This window comes from Gamsiella multidivaricata, assembly GCF_025024155.1.
Source record: "Gamsiella multidivaricata strain RSA 2152 chromosome Unknown BC939scaffold_21, whole genome shotgun sequence".
NCBI classification, from domain to species: Eukaryota; Fungi; Mortierellomycota; class Mortierellomycetes; order Mortierellales; family Mortierellaceae; genus Gamsiella; species Gamsiella multidivaricata.
In genome coordinates this window covers 221,980-237,305 of record NW_026251729.1, presented here as the reverse complement: position 1 = coordinate 237,305, position 15,326 = coordinate 221,980, and the positions used below count along the sequence as shown (strand labels likewise).

The 15,326-nt window shown below is 50.3% G+C and overlaps 6 protein-coding genes across 6 annotated transcripts; 4 read left to right on the top strand and 2 right to left on the bottom strand.

The window, feature by feature from the left end:
* Positions 1–781: 781 nt before the first annotated feature.
* On the top strand, positions 782–1,982 carry BC939DRAFT_113092 (YhhN-like protein-domain-containing protein). The gene is made up of 2 exons (XM_051549932.1): positions 782–1,501; positions 1,719–1,982. The coding sequence occupies exons 1-2, from the start codon at positions 860–862 to the stop codon at positions 1,962–1,964; spliced, it is 888 nt and encodes a 295-aa protein (XP_051413831.1). The 5' UTR covers positions 782–859; the 3' UTR covers positions 1,965–1,982.
* Positions 1,983–2,353: 371 nt separating this feature from the next.
* BC939DRAFT_446714 (Alpha/Beta hydrolase protein) lies at positions 2,354–4,327 on the bottom strand. Its single transcript, XM_051555004.1, has 4 exons — positions 3,714–4,327; positions 3,483–3,606; positions 2,899–3,378; positions 2,354–2,761 (listed from the first exon to the last, which is right to left on the bottom strand). Exons 1-4 carry the CDS (start codon positions 3,890–3,892, stop codon positions 2,420–2,422), a joined length of 1,125 nt encoding a protein of 374 aa, XP_051413830.1. The 5' UTR covers positions 3,893–4,327; the 3' UTR covers positions 2,354–2,419.
* A 2,449-nt stretch (positions 4,328–6,776) lies between these two features.
* On the top strand, positions 6,777–8,634 carry BC939DRAFT_475753 (Carboxylesterase; the record flags this gene model as incomplete). The annotated part of the gene is made up of 2 exons (XM_051558531.1): positions 6,777–6,955; positions 7,092–8,634. 2 exons carry the CDS (start codon positions 6,777–6,779, stop codon positions 8,632–8,634), a joined length of 1,722 nt encoding a protein of 573 aa, XP_051413829.1.
* A 492-nt stretch (positions 8,635–9,126) lies between these two features.
* Positions 9,127–10,702, top strand: BC939DRAFT_409417 (NADP-dependent oxidoreductase domain-containing protein). Its single transcript, XM_051552906.1, has 4 exons — positions 9,127–9,328; positions 9,441–9,523; positions 9,625–9,993; positions 10,147–10,702. Exons 1-4 carry the CDS (start codon positions 9,256–9,258, stop codon positions 10,627–10,629), a joined length of 1,008 nt encoding a protein of 335 aa, XP_051413828.1. The 5' UTR covers positions 9,127–9,255; the 3' UTR covers positions 10,630–10,702.
* Positions 10,703–10,985: 283 nt separating this feature from the next.
* On the top strand, positions 10,986–11,756 carry BC939DRAFT_395489 (emp24/gp25L/p24 family/GOLD-domain-containing protein; the record flags this gene model as incomplete). Its single annotated transcript, XM_051552230.1, has 2 exons — positions 10,986–11,123; positions 11,268–11,756. 2 exons carry the CDS (start codon positions 10,986–10,988, stop codon positions 11,754–11,756), a joined length of 627 nt encoding a protein of 208 aa, XP_051413827.1.
* A 140-nt stretch (positions 11,757–11,896) lies between these two features.
* Positions 11,897–15,115, bottom strand: BC939DRAFT_527606 (uncharacterized protein). The gene is made up of 4 exons (XM_051561423.1): positions 14,711–15,115; positions 14,252–14,591; positions 13,725–14,118; positions 11,897–13,638 (listed from the first exon to the last, which is right to left on the bottom strand). Exons 1-4 carry the CDS (start codon positions 14,889–14,891, stop codon positions 12,163–12,165), a joined length of 2,391 nt encoding a protein of 796 aa, XP_051413826.1. The 5' UTR covers positions 14,892–15,115; the 3' UTR covers positions 11,897–12,162.
* Between the last annotated feature and the right edge of the window lie 211 nt (positions 15,116–15,326).

The window sequence follows — 15,326 nt, the reverse complement described above, 5'->3', positions numbered from 1 at the left end:
AGAGCTATGAAGGCAGAGGAATGTTGTCAACAATGAGAGCAACATTCGACCACTCCCCTTTTAGTTTGTTGGTTCCGAAGATACATTTCACGCGATAGATAGGATCGACTAAACCATGTGTAGCGTTGGAAAGCGGGTTGGTCAAAATAAAGCCGAAGCCTGTGGAATGCAATCGAATGTTGACACGGTTCATCGTTTTAGTTTTATCCCCACAGATGCCTTCTGCTGCGAACCGAGCACATGTGTGTATGAATCTTGAGAAAAATCCATTTTTTTCATGACCGGGTAGCATAATTCTCAGAAAGCGAGTGAACATTGATGCCGACTGGGTGTTGATTCTTCCCCTTCTGGATATGAATCCACCGTGGAGCTTCAGTGTGGAGAAGCTCAAGAACATGGGTTATCCCTAGCGCTCTGCGTGAGAGCAAAGTCTAAGATGTTGACTTGTTTTATTGACTACATGTAGCCTTCGCCCATGCCTGAGAGCCTCTTTTCTGAGTAACGCCTTTGTACCCGTTTTGGTTCCAGCAGGATTGTGATTGGTAAAGAAGATTGCCTATTCCAGACAGGATCCCATGGGTAAATTGTTTGTCAGTCCATTTCTTTGCAAAGTCGCGTCGCTTGGGTCCAACAAGACGCGTCCAGGCACCGCGTACCTGGTGCATCACGTGCCAACTATTTACATCTTCCAACGGTCCCACGACGCGAGGCTGGAGCTCAGACTCTCTGTCCCCCACATGTGACACTTAATGACCAAGGCTCCACTTTCCATTGTATCTCTCTCCCTCTCTCTCTTTTTCTCTTTCTCTTTCTCTTTCTTTCTCCCCCCCTCTTTCTCTTCGACATCCGACTCCCTGCCATGAGCTCCTTACAAGCACTTGCCCAGCCCTTGCTGGACTTTGTACAACCCATCGCCCTCTCGCCCCTGAACATTGGCGTGCAAATCACAGCGGTCGCCCTGCCTTGCCTCCTCCTCTCAGAAACCGCCAATTCCACACTCGGCCGCTGGATCTTCAAACCCCTGGCCTCTCTCGGCTTCATTGTCGCCGCCTTGTCCTACATTCCCAACAATGCCACATCCTTTGCAGCATCCCAAATATCTACGCTCACGTCGTTCTCCACCTTGTCCGAGATCTCAGACATGATCGCCGCCACAGGCGTTTCAGGCCTGCTCACAGCATATGCAGGAGAGCTTAAGCACATCCTTTTCAACGTCGCACCTGCGGTTATGACCGAAGGCTTCCATACTACCTATACAAGGGCCATGATGGGCGCCTTTGTGCTCGGTTACATTGGCGATGTTCTCCTGATCCCTGCATGGGGATTCTTGCCGGGTCTGGCCAGTTTTCTGGCTGGCCATGCAGCCTTCATGGTCGCCTTTACGATCCACGGCCAGGATATGACTGCGAGACAAAGGGGATTGGGATTCGTTGTCGCCATGGCTGCCACGGTGGGACCCTGGTTGTTGCCAAAGATCAAGGACAAGGTCATGCGTGGCGCCGTAAGATGACCATGACTCTTCTTCCCCCCCTCCCCTCTCTTTCCCGCCCTCTTCCCACTCCCCCTTTTTTTTTACAAACGACCGTGCACTCCATTTTCACTAATTCGCTTTTATTTTGGGCTGAACTGATGAAGTGGCCCATTGCACCCATTCACACACACACACATATTAACGTGCGCGTGTGCGTTCATTCATTCATTTATTCATGTATTCATAGGTGGTTGCGTACATGCTTGTGATCAGTGGCATGGTTTTGACCGCATTTGGAAGCGTCAATTCAGGGCAAGACTACCTGCCCGAGCGCATCGTTGGCGCCCTCATGTTCTTCTTCTCCGACCTCTTTGTCGCCCGTCAACAATTCGTCCACCAGACCACGTTCAACAAGTGGATCGGACTGCCTCTTTACTATGTTGCCCAGCTCCTGCTCGCTTCAACCCTTCGTAGCCAGCATGTCCTGAATTGAAACTACATATAGAGTCAACACAATGACAGCCAACACTAATACAGGCACAGTTTTTTTTTTTTTTTTTTTTTTTTCTCCCACGGGTTTTGTGAAATGAGGAACCATCAAATCATGAGATTTATTATGAATAGGCTTTTCAGTTCAAAAGAAAAAAAAATGCATATGCAACATATACACACACACACACACACACACACACACACACACACAAAAAGAAAAAAAGAAACAAGCAGGTTCAAAACAAGGAAACATGGTACCAAGGAGGATGGCTGGGTGGATGGGTATATTACAATAACAAAAAAAAACAGGGAACAGGCGGAATGACAATGGCTCAGGCTGGAAGGTATACACGGATGAAGGGAAAAAAAAAAAAAAAAAAAAAAAAAAAAAAGATGAAAGCAGCAACAAGGGAGCAAAGAAAACACAGAACGACATGGACCCATCATTACAGCTCATCAGAATCGATCAGGGTCATCGAAAATCTGCTGAGGTTGATAAAGCGTTTCTTGGGTATCGTAGATATTGCTCGTCTGGATCGCCTGCTGCAGATTGGCGCTATAAGTGCTGCTCCGGTAGGATTGGTGTTTGTTGAGTCCGAGCTGCTTGATCGACCATCGTTGGGTGAGGGCCCGTTCAAACTCTGCGAGCTTCCATGACGAGGCGATGCCCTTGAAGATCTGCGAGACAATATCGGCACGCCATAACAGTCCATGCGTGCCACCCTCAATCACGCTGAGGGTGCATTGCGGCAGCTTTTGCTCCATCCAGTCTACCGCCTCCTTTGAAATCACAGCATCCTATAAATGAACCAAACAGGGCGCGAAATGTTACACAGATGATTGTTATTAAATTGCGATGTTCGCCCTCTTTTTGTATTTCCATCCCCCCTTCGGATTTGTATTTGCGTGTGATTATCGTGAGATTGGGGTCTTACCTTGGTGCCCCAAAAGACATGTACCGGAAGAGTAACATCCTTGTAGCTAAACCCGAATGAATGATAGAGCTCCAGACAGACCATCAGATCGTTGTTGGCCCCTTCCAGACTCTCGACCATGTTGTCCTGAAGCATCGCCTTGACCAGTTTCTCCCGGTCGTAGTTTAGTATGTTGGGGTCCGATTTGCTTGGTGGTTCCTTGGCTGCAACCGAGAGCGATTTGTAGAGCAAACCGGCGGTGCCCTGAGATTTCAACAGAGTCGTGGGTACGTGTCTGATCCATTTCATCCGCTTGGCGACTGTCAGGTGCACCCAGGGCGACATCAACCACACTGTGCCCACGATCCTGGGTTTGAGTCGCAGCGCACATGCCATGGCATAGATGGCTCCACATGAATGCCCTATCAACGAGAACTTTTGAATGTTGAATCCGTTTGCCATCTCCTCCACGATTTCTGCCATCCTGAGGGGCGTCCACGACTATTTCAAGGAAGAATCGGTTGATGATCAGTAACAATGCAGGGGATAATGCGCTGGATTGACTGCAATTAACCATTGCTTTTGTTTACTGGTGTTGTATATACCTCTGATTCCATAGGTTGAGACATGCCCACGCCGGGTCGATCGATGCAATAGATCCTTAGCGAGTGTTTGAATGCCAGATCTTCGAGGATGATTGAATAATAGCGCATACAGCCCAAGCCCAGACTAGGAGCAGAACGGAGAGAACATCAAGAGATTTTGTTTCAGTGCTCAATTGATCAATTGATTCAATGGGCTTGGCAGACACCTGGTAGGGATCTTTAGGGGCTTACAAGCAAAAGACAGGGTGTCCGCAGGGATGGCCGACCTCTGCGAAGGAGACCAATCGCCCAGAAAAGAGTTCGTAACGCTGGTTCATGTCGACACAACCCAGGGTGGCCTCGACATCGGCCATGGTTGGGATGCTATCGAACGACTTAATCGACGCCGTTTCAGACATTCGTCGAGACATTGTATGGAGATGAATAGACCTGTCGACTGACGGTTCAACTGAGGTGTGTGTGTGGGGGTGTGGGGGTGTGAGTGTGAGAGAGAGGTATGAAGGATGGGGTATGAAGGGGCCAAAGAAAAGAGAAAAAAAGAAGAGGCGTTTCGACTATCAGACGAGTAGTAGCTTGGAGGGATGAAATGAATCGGTAAAGCCTTGTTGGGAGAGAACAAAAAGAAAGAGACAGGGGTACAAAGAAAAAGGGACCAAGCATTGGAGGGAGGACAGACAATAACAACCAGAGACAAAAGGTGACGGACTGACGAAGGAGGAGTGGATCTCTTGCTCTGGCTTGCTTGCTCTCTCTCTGTCTCTGTCGGTGTGAATGTGTGTGTGAATGTGAATGTGATTGCGATTGTGATTGTGATTGTGATTGTGATTGTGATTGTGATTGTGATTTGGGTTTGGATTAAGATTAAGAGAGTTGATCTGCCGGATGCACTGAGGAGATGGAGCGATGGGGGGCGATGGAGCGGGCAGGCCAAAGTGTACTAAACGAGTACTTTGCTGCTGCTGCTGCTGCTGTTGTTGTGTGGAATAAGAAATGGAATAAAGAGGTGGGGAGCGAAGAAGAGTCGACAGGGAGGGCGGCTATTGGGCGCGAAGGCGATCCAAAAATGGAGTTTACACTACACGCGTGCTGTGGGGATTAAGAAGTATTAATAGGTCTAGAGGTCTATAGGTCTACAGATCCATAGGTCTTTCTGGGCCGTTGTAGCTTGTAGCACGCGAGGACTGATGGCGGGGAGTGCTGTGGCTGGGGAGGGAGGGGGGAGCGAGGGAGGGGAGGAGGGAGAGAAGGAGAAGGAGGAGGAAAGAGCAAAGGAGAGCGTCCGTTGCGGTTTTGTTCGTCTTTTTTGGCGCGGTCTATTCCGCGGGTAAAGAGGAGAAGAGGAGAGTGCTCGTCCAGTCCATCCATCGGATTGGTCGCTTCAGAGGGCGTGCTCGCTTCTTCTCGTGATGCACGGGCTGGCCATTGGATGGGCACTCCCGCGCTCTCTCCAAACAAGCACATCCGCACGCATTCGCACTCGCACTCACTCACTCTCACTCTCACTCACTCTCAGACAATCCTCGCCTTCCTCGCCTTCCTCACTTTCCTCGCCCTCCTTCTTTTCCTGGTGCTCTTGCGGGCGGGAGAGAAGAAAGGGAATTCTTCATCTGCTGCAGATTTGGCGGGCCAACATTTGCCTTTTTTTTCCTTTGTGTTCAACTCTGCTCTTCTCTTCTCCTCTTGTGCGACTTTGCAATCAACGAAGCACTTTTACACTTTTTTTTTTTAGGTCCGGGAACTCTCTATTTTATCTCTTCCTCGTCTCCAGGGCTCGAATTGCTCAAACTTGTCGTCTACAGTTTACGTAGGAAAGCAATCCACAGTCAGTACGAAAAATAAACTAAAGTAAACAAAACATAATAAAAGGCGGGCCGTGGTCGAGGACAGCAGTTGTTTCTCTTTTGAAGATGGTGAAGCAAAACCTCCTGTTTTTTCTGCAATCCCGCCATTGCGCCATTGTTTCTGGTAAAGTGCAGGCTCGAGATCTGCAGTGGACGAAAATAAGCAAGGTCGTCTGTACATGTAGGGCACTTTTTGACAACGCCTGTTGGATCGCGCAACCACGGCGCTTCAAGGTGTGCGTGCTTAACTAATGCTAATGCCAATCTTCTTCTATCCGCCAACACCGTCGTCGTAAATCATCATCGTGATCCTCAAGAAAAAAAAAAAAAAAAAAAAAAAACGGCAACAAGGACGGTTCAACGTCTCAAATGCAGCTGAGCAGGAAGATATTATTGTCTTCATTCGTTTTGTGAATTACAGGCGCCGAGTAATTTTTTCAAGGAGGGCTGAAGCATAGAAGGGGAAGGGGCAGAATGACCTACTTGCATTGTTCAGAATGAAAAGCTGAGCGGTATGCTCATCTAGCACCTCCTTGTACACCCGTTTTATCCCTGCATCAGAGCGGACATGCTGACCCTCAGCATGCTCTACCCTGCTGTAATTATTAAAATGCTCATTATTGTAGCCCCGAAACTGTTTATGCTTCCTACGCTAGATGTTCAGTGCCGAGCGTTGCGATAATCGGGGCATGGATAACACCTGCGCTCTGCATTTGTATAATTATTTTTTTTCCAATGGGAATTGGGGTCAGAATACATAGTGTTCGGCTCGTTCACGTACCCATCCGTACACACACACGCGACTTCATCTTCAAACAGAATCAGTTCCTCTATTTCGCACAATATTACTCCAAATAGAACCGTGTGCGGGGCCTCCGTCCGCAGAGTGGCTTTCCTGTGTGTTTTAGGAGGCCGTAGCATGCCTACGCGTACATTTGCGAGCTGGCAACGCTAGATGTTTCGAGAAAGTGTAGTTATGATGAACGTTATGTCTATGGACACGGCGCCCGGTTCGGAGTTTACAGAGGAAACGAGTCAATTGGCCTATAATCAAAGAATATCCGAGTATCCGAGCTGCAGTCATATTTGGTCATATGCGATAGAGAGATCGCAGCTGCTCAGTTGACAACGATCTCTGCCCTTTTTTTTACTCTCTCCTTCGGCTCGAACCAATTTATCAGCTAGCAGTAATGGACGATGAAATACAGGGCGTGTTGCTGGTCCATTTGTTGGCGCGTCTTTCGCGTTAGACTAGTCCTAAAGTGGTCCGATCGCGTTTTTTTTTTTGGCCTGTGCCCGATGCTTCGGCTCACATCCACACCCATGCTACGGCTGGACTGCTAAACCCAATTGGCTCCATCCCCTTGTTTCTGTTTCTCCTCTTCTCCAGTCCTTACACCTCTTCGTTTCCATTCCATTCCTCATTCACGCCCGCCCACTTTTCTCTTAACGAATGTCAACTGCTCCGCAAGTCAACATCCCCGGCTGTGGTACTGTCCAGGGCATCCTGGCCGAGGCCCAGCCGACCGTGGCAAAGTTCCTCAATATCCCCTATGCCACCGTACCTGAACGCTGGCGTTCTGCTGTCAAGGCTGCTCCCTGGAACGGTGTCCGCGATGCCTCTATGCAGGGGTAAGTTTGATTCAGGGCCCTATGGATTCGAGCATCGATTATGGCTCAAAGTGACATGAGCCGAGCTGCTGCAGAATTCGGATCGGTGTGTTACTGACACTATCATTTATTTTTTCTGATTCTGAAATTTCAATAGACCTGTATGTCAACAACCCAAGAGCGCAAACATGCTGGTCAGCATGGCCTCTGCCGATGTTGATGAGGACGATGATGAGGCATACGCAAAGGTCTACAACGAAGAACACTGTCTCAACCTCAATATCTTTGCACCCAAGGACCAACTGAACAAATCACAACCTTTGATACCAGTCATGGTATGGATACACGGCGGAGAGTACAAAGATGGCAGCAATGCTATGGAGTTGTACGACGCCAGTAATATGGTCGCACATTCGATCAGCAAAGTCGGCCATCCGGTTATTGTCGTCGTCATCAATTATCGCCTGAACTACTTTGGATTCCTTTCCTCGGCCGAGCTTGTGCAGGATATCCAGTCCGACAACCGACTTTCTGCCAACGAAAAGGGCGTCGGCAACTGGGGACTGCTGGACCAAAAGATAGCGTTGGAATGGGTTCGAGACCATATTGCAGCCTTTGGTGGCAACCCCAAGGATGTCACGGCTTTTGGGGAGTCTGCTGGAGCGGCGTCCATTGGATACCACCTTTCGATCCCGGCCCACCATGGTCTTTTCCAGCGCGCCATCCTACAGTCGGGCTGCAGCACTACCATGACCGCAGGGCGCGCCGAACTAGAAGGCCAAAGGCAGTTCGATCAGCTTTGCCGGCACTTTGGGTTACACGAAGCGAATCTGTCCGGGCCAAAAAAGATGGAGAGGCTGCGAAGGATCTCGGCCAAGGAGCTTGTCAAGGCCGGGGACAATGGCAAGGCTGGGATGTTTATTCCTACGATCGATAATGTCCTGATCAAAGGCGATGTCCGTGAATGGCTCCATGACCCGACAAGATACGATCCGGGCGTCAAATCGGTCATGCTGGGTGCCTGTCGTGATGAGGGAAGGATGTTTGTCCCGGAGATTGGAGCAAAGTCCATGAAGCACTGGCCGCGGTTCTTGCCGAGACACTGCCCACCCGGGGAGGAGAAGGAATTCGAGATGGTTTACGGACTTCCCAAGACAGATGCCGATGCTGCAAGGATCTCAGCTCTTGTTCTGAGTGATACGGTCTTCTTGTACCCGATACACGCTACCACTGTGGCGCTCATGCGCACAAACGAGGTAAATCTAAGCAGGGAGCCGGTCGAGATTGCTCGTTATTATTTTGACCGTCCTCTGCAGATTGTCGAGGACATGGGTCTGGGACTGGGTGCACATCATGCGGTCGAGCTGCCGTTCCTTTTTGCAGCAGACACGTATCTCGGTCTGTTCACAGAGGCAGAGAAGGTCTTGTCGCAACGGCTGATGGAGGTTTGGATCTTGTTTGCTTGGGGTGTGACAAGTCGTCAGTACGGGTTGAGGCATGGCCTAAACTCGGTGCTCCCTGCCGATGTGGGAGAGGGCAAGGAGGAGGCTCTGGTCTTTACGGAGCAGTGCACGGTGGAGAAGACGCGGGTCGAGCGAATGGATGCCAGGACAATTGCGTTCTGGAGACGCAGCGAGGCGTGGGTGAAGCTTAAGCGCGAGGAGCAGTCGAGACAGCGACAACGACAGGCCCATATATAGTAGACTAGTCAGGGAGGAGAGGGGGGAGTGAGTAGTCTATCTGCCAGCGGAATATATCCTCCCACGCACACGGTGTTTGAAAGTAAGGTTTTGTTTATGGATTTACCCGGGGTCACAGCATGTTTAGGCTATCCAGCCAGTCCATCTCGCAATTGGAAGGAGAAAGAAGAGTTGTGGGGGGGATAGAGCGCAGTCTATTTGTAAGCAGTCAGTCTCGGCTGGCGACCGATCATCCCCCCTCTCCCCCCGGGGTCACAGCCGTGGTTCCACGGGGTTACTGGATGCTGAGCAGTGTGTTGATGCGCGCTTATCTGTTGGTGGAGGAGAAAAGATAGCATCTACAGCAATTACGCATGCTTACAGAGGGGATGACCGTTCTTTGCTGTGTCCCACGCGCGCATACGCCGTACACACACACGTACGTTGGTTAGCTAGTCCGTCGTTAGCTTTTTTTTTTTCTACATGTACTTCCATGCTCATTCCCATTCCTCCCTCTCTTTTTCTTCTTCTTCTTCTTTCTTCTCCCTTACTTCTTGCTTCTCGCTTCTTACTTTCCGCTTCTTACTTCCTACCTCAGCTTCTTGCTCATTCAAATAAACCCTTTATCTTCTTACCTTCACAATGGAGTACCGCTATCTCGGAAAAAGTGGCCTCATGGTCTCGTGCTTGTCTCTTGGAGGCTGGGTCACCTACGGTAAGTATCGTTAGCTTTCCTCTGGATGTACGGTACTACCACGCCTTCTCTGCTCCCTCTACAGTAAATAACCGATCTGTCGAATCTGTCGATATCTTTCTAAACAAAACAGGTGGTCAAGTTGGCCCAGAGACCGCTCAGCAGTGCATGAAGACCGCTTTTGATCTGGGCATCAACTTTTTCGACACTGCCGAGGTATACACGTTTTCCTTTCTCACGACTTCGTCATTCTCATGTTTCTTCTTGGAACTAGCCATTTTTAAAAAAAAGCGCCTTCTGAAAATGATTCGTTTTAGGTCTATTCCGGCGGCCAATGCGAGATCGATATGGGAGTTGCTATCCGCAAGTTTGGTTGGAAGCGTTCGGATCTGGTGATCTCCACAAAGTTATTCTGGGGCGGCAAGGGTCCTAATGATCGTGGACTCTCCCGCAAACATATTGTCGAGGGCACAAATGCGTCGTTGAAGCGTCTGCAGCTTGACTATGTTGATCTCTTGTACGCACATCGCCCCGATCCCGATACGCCCATGGAGGAGATTGTCCGTGCGTTCAACCATGTCATCGACCAGGGCAAGGCCTTTTACTGGGGTACCTCCGAATGGAGCGCCCAGCAGATCACAGAGGCTCATGCTGTTGCCAGCCGTTTGAACCTGATCGCACCTTTGGTACGTTTGTGTGCGCGCCTATGGACGCACCAGTGTGTTTTGAGGAATGCTTAGATTATGTATACTTTACCTGGTGCTGACAGCAGTTTCACTTTTTTTTTTTTTTTTTTTTTTTTTTTTTTTTTTTTTTTAATTTTTCTTGTGCGTGTCCAGATGGAACAACCCCAGTACAACATGTTCCATCGCGACCGCGTTGAAAAGGAGTATCTCCCCATGTTCAAGAACTTTGGCATGGGCTCGACGATCTGGTCTCCTCTTGCCTCGGGTCTGCTCTCTGGCAAGTACAACGATGGAATCCCCTCAGACAGTCGTCTGGCGATTCAGGATAACGCGGTCATGAAGCGTCTCCGCGACGGACTCGAGACCGAGGATGGTCGTGCCAAGCTCGCCAAGGTCATCAAGCTGGGCGAGATTGCCAAGCAATTGGGCTGCACGACCTCGCAGCTGGCCTTGGCCTGGTGTCTGAAGAACCCCAACATCTCGTCCGTGATCACTGGTGCATCGAAGCCCTCGCAGATCGAGGAGAACGTCAAGTCGTTGCAGGTCGTACCTCTGTTGACGGAGGAGGTGATGCAGAGCATTGAGGAGGCTCTGTCGAACAAGCCTGCGGCAGAGTATAACTACAGATCTTCGTAGATCCGCGCCCTCTTTCTCTAAACCCTTTTTGCTGTTCAGGAAATGTAATAAAAAATATAGATCTGCATCAGTGAACACAGTGAACACAGAGCAATGGGGAGCATTGACTAGGACCACGTCACACGAGAACGCGAGAACGGGCGAATGGGGGGAGGGGGGAGGGGAAGGGGAAAAAAAAAAAGAGGGAGAAGTTACAGAATCGCTCTCACTCCCATCCTTCGACCTAGAGAACATCGCTTCCTTCATCTGTCCCTTCCATTTAAGAACGCTTCATCTTCAAGAGTACTGCTGCTGGCAGAAGCTACGGACGCGCCATGATCTCATCTCCAATCCTTTCCGTCGCCCTCGGTGCCTTAATGGCGCTCCTCTCCTTGTCGGTCCTCACCAGTCCTGTGGACGCGACAGCATTAACCTACAACGTGGCAGCGTACGAAAAGGCTTGCTTCTACACCTGGGCCGATATCCCCAGGAAAAAGATCTCCTTCTACTTTGCCGTAAGTCCCCCCCCCCCCCCCCCCCCCCTTCATCCCTTCACTTCCCAGCCTAGGGTCTTTGCTCACGGATATCTTTTAGTGTTGTTTCGTCAACTTTCATGACTAAAAACCCACCTCCCCCTCTTTCCCACAACCTTTACATAGGTCCAATCAGGTGGATCGTTCGATATTGATGTGGAGGTCGACGGCCCTTCACAGAAACAGATCCTCAAACTTGAGAAGGAACGCCAGGGCGATTACGTCTTCACCGCGAACGAAATTGGCGAGTATTCCTTCTGTTTCTCGAACGGGATGTCGACCTTTGCTGAAAAGGTCGTTGATTTCGAGATCTCGGTCGAGCACGAGAAACGGCCTGCGCAGGCTGACCAAAAGGAAAAGGGACAGGGCCCTCAGGCCCAGGCGGAGGCTATGGACGAATCCCTGTTCCGACTGTCGGGCGAGCTGGGCAGGATCGATCGTATGCAGAAGCACTTCAAGACCAGGGAGAACCGCAATTTCTCGACCGTTGTCTCTACAGAGAACAGGATCTTTTGGTTCTCCTTGACAGAGTCGGCCCTGATCGTCGCCATGTCCATGGTTCAGGTCTATGTCGTGAGGACCTTTTTCAGTGGATCGAGAAGAACGCATGTCTGAGATAGCTTTTTTTTTTTTGTTTTTTTTTTTTTTCGCGCAATCGGTTCGGATACAATCTCATGAGCGCCCCAATTGCACATTATAAAGACGATTTTATGAAATATTTGCAGTTGTGAAATATAGAACACGTCCTCGTGGGTCCTAGTTATCAAAAAAAAAGTGAAAGATAGAATTTTTTATATGTGGTCGATTGTATCGAACCCGCGACTACCAAAACTTGCACCGACAATAATAATATGCACAAAGACTAGATCGCACAGGGATCTTTCCACATTCACGCAGAGAAAGAGAAAGAAAGAGAGAGAGAGAGAGACGGCGAAATGGAATACTGAGGGGATAGCAATGGACACCCTTCTGAATGTACACGGCCATGAGCTCAAACGGAGTCGACTTTAAGACGCCTCGATCATCTATTGCGTCGGCTGTTGTTCGACAATAGCACAGCCACCTTCTTCTTGCCGCGTTTTACGACGACTTCCGGCTCATAGTCGTGGTCCTCATCGTAGTAGTCATCGTACTCGTCGTAGTGCCGCGCCGGGACGGACGGCGTTCCCCAAACCGTCGATGTCCCTGTATGGCCAGTGCTAGCATTAGATTCGTAACTACTTGCCCAGTTCTCATGCGCACCGGCCGCTGGCCTCTCTGCATCACCAGAGCCAGGAATATTCCTGGAACTCGAAGCAGACTGTGATATAGACGGCCGGCGTGCGGACCTAGCGTGAGCCTCGCTCAGTGTGGGCATATCGTCCCTCTCGGCCTGAGCAGAAAGCCGCAACGCCTCCTGTAGATCAGCATCGGACTCAGCATCAGCTCCTACCCCGCTGGCGGTGGTACGATGTGTGGTTCCTGCCGGTGCCTGGAAGAATGGATCGTTTGTGAAAAAGTCATCCCTCCGAGGCTTTGGCGGATTTAACTTGTGTTCCCGTGCGATACGCTCACGCTCCTCCCTTGCCTCCTTCTCTAGCCGTTTGCTCCTACGCATCCTCACTTCTGTCTCGAACGGCCTGACTCCTTCCTCACCAACTATGCCCTCCAAGGCAACGTCTAAAAACGAGACCTCACAACCCAATGGAAGATGCCCTAAGTATTTACATTTCTTCCGCACCTCCTCTGTCAGGCTGGTCTCCTCAATACCAAGGACCTTGACCGTAATTGTGTCTGGAAATTTCTCGTAAGAGTCGAAGTACTGCTTTAGAATGCGGATGTCGAGTGGTTGAAGATATAGATGGTGACCATTTGCTGCCTGATAAAAGTAGTACATGGTCGTGATCTGATGCGAGGCTCGATTCCGCGTCTGAGCAGTGACAGGTGTTGATTCTGCGGGGGGTGCCGCATTCGAGTTCAGCTCTACCCTGCTTTCAGCTTGTGTTTCGTCATCGAACCTTTCCTCTTGAGCGGAGGATAGAGGCTCATCGCTCCGTCCCATCTCGTATGCCTCGGGTCCAGACTCCGCATATGTTATCGTCCTGGTGGGCGCTGTCGCCTCCTCACCATCTGCTTCAGTCGGTTCCTCCGTTGAAGCTCGGTCAAAGTGTTGCCGCAAGATCCGTTCACGTTCAAGGGCAGCCTTAGGAAAGAACTTTGCGTCGTCCCGGGTTTTGTCCTTCCTCTCCTGGATCTTGCTCAAAGCCATCTCAAAGAACACTATCTCTTCCGAATGACTGTTGATATCATAACTCTTGGCATCTTCCATGCTGAATTCGATCGCTTGGATATCCCGATCCAGCTCAGAGACGATCCTGTCCAGTGTTGTAATCATCATTCGGCTGAAAAGCATCGCATCGGGGTAAAACTCTAGTGGCGGCTGGCCTTTGAGCTCTCCCGGTAATGCACTCTCGTCCAGGGGGAATGTCTTTGATCTTGGAAGAGCCACTGTTGAGTTCTATAATCATGCAGAGGATATCTTCTTCGGTCAGCATGCCTTTTTTTATCGATGAAAAAAGGGCAGTCATTGCAGGTCTCTCTTACCAATGCTCGTTGGATCAACTTCATTTCGAGGAAGACCTCTTGCTTCGCTGCGATTTGCTTGGCAATCTCCTTTTCGCCCTGATCGTAGATATCGTGTTCCTCCTGTACCGTGCGGACGCTCTTAAGATCCTTCTCGTAAATGGCATCCCAGCAGATAGGGCACTTTCGCCAGGCCTTGCTCGACTCACTCAATGCAAGGTAGTGCAGGATGCAGGAGAAGCAATAGACATGACCGCATTTTGTGATTCGACCGGCCACCGGTGTCTGGAGGCAGATTGGGCATGACTGCGGCACAGAAATCAAAACCTGCTCAATATCATCCCACTCGACCCGCACATCGGCATCCATCGTGAAGACCTCGTAGTCACGACGGGGGTTCATGAGAAATCGGAAACTGTATTGTTGGGATGGATATCGGGCGTCAAGCCGTTAGCAAATAGTCGCATTTTGGAGTAACCTGCATGCATGTTGTCAATGAACAAAACAAACATTCATTGCACAAAATGTAATATTGGACCTGTGCATACTTTGCATTGATAAACTTATCCTTGTTGAAGGGCTGATAGTTGACATTGCGACGTCTGCGCACAGGGCCGGTGTTCTGAGGCTCTTCCCGAATAGGGAACGAAAAGTTCAGGAGATGGTTGAGCGAGACCTGGTTCTTCTTGTTGTTGCCTCGTCCGGCCTTGTCATTCGTGCTCAGCTGGCCCATTGAGACCGCCAGCGAATCCGCTGTTGACGTAAGGGTCGAAGTGGAGGAGGACAAAGATCGTGCACCACCAGTTGCTGCACGACCCTGCTCCCGATCATGGCCACTCCTCTTGGAGCTGCTCTGTCGCTGGGTTTTACCCCGGCCAGGCAATGAGCCTGACGCAGTATGGAGAGAGAGACAACAAAGACAAAAATTAGCCCGAGAATGTAGGGTTCATGGGAATCAATGGGCAGAGCAACCTGCGGGTGAATGAGCAAAGTAAGATGTCACCTACGTTGCTGCTGCTCCACAGAAAAGGCCTTGGAGTGGTTCACGGGCAGGGGTGCCCGCTGGTTCGACTTTTTGCCCTCGTTCGCAAGGGAGTTCGACAAGGACGATCGGAATCCAGAAGCGTTGCCAGAGGGCTTGTCACCTCCAGCTCCCTGTGGGGTGAACGAAGCAGCATTGACGTTCATACTCGTTTCTCTGGTTGTGTGAGGAATTGGAGTCGAGAAGGGAGAGGGAAGGTTCTTTCGCTCTGTGTCTCTCTCCTCGTCGTCGTTCGCGAGTAGCAAGGGCGGTGTAGGTGGGTGGGTAGGTGAGTAAATGGAAGAAGCGGGTGGTGAAGGGTCCAGTTGAGCGAGAGAACTGGCTGCGGTCTTGAGGATGAATGCCACGTGACCATAACTGCAACTTGACTTGAGACGCAATATCCCCCCACTCCGGCTCCCTTTCTGGCGCAGCGCCCTCGGTCGCTGTGCCAGAAAACAGTATTGCATCTACGGACACCATGCGCCCCATGCGCCCCATGCACCACAGATTTACTCCCATCGTCTACTTGTACGGACTATTCTTCGCCTCTCTCTCATCCTTGCTGAACCCTTAAGCATCCGAGTGACGTTCTTCTTCCA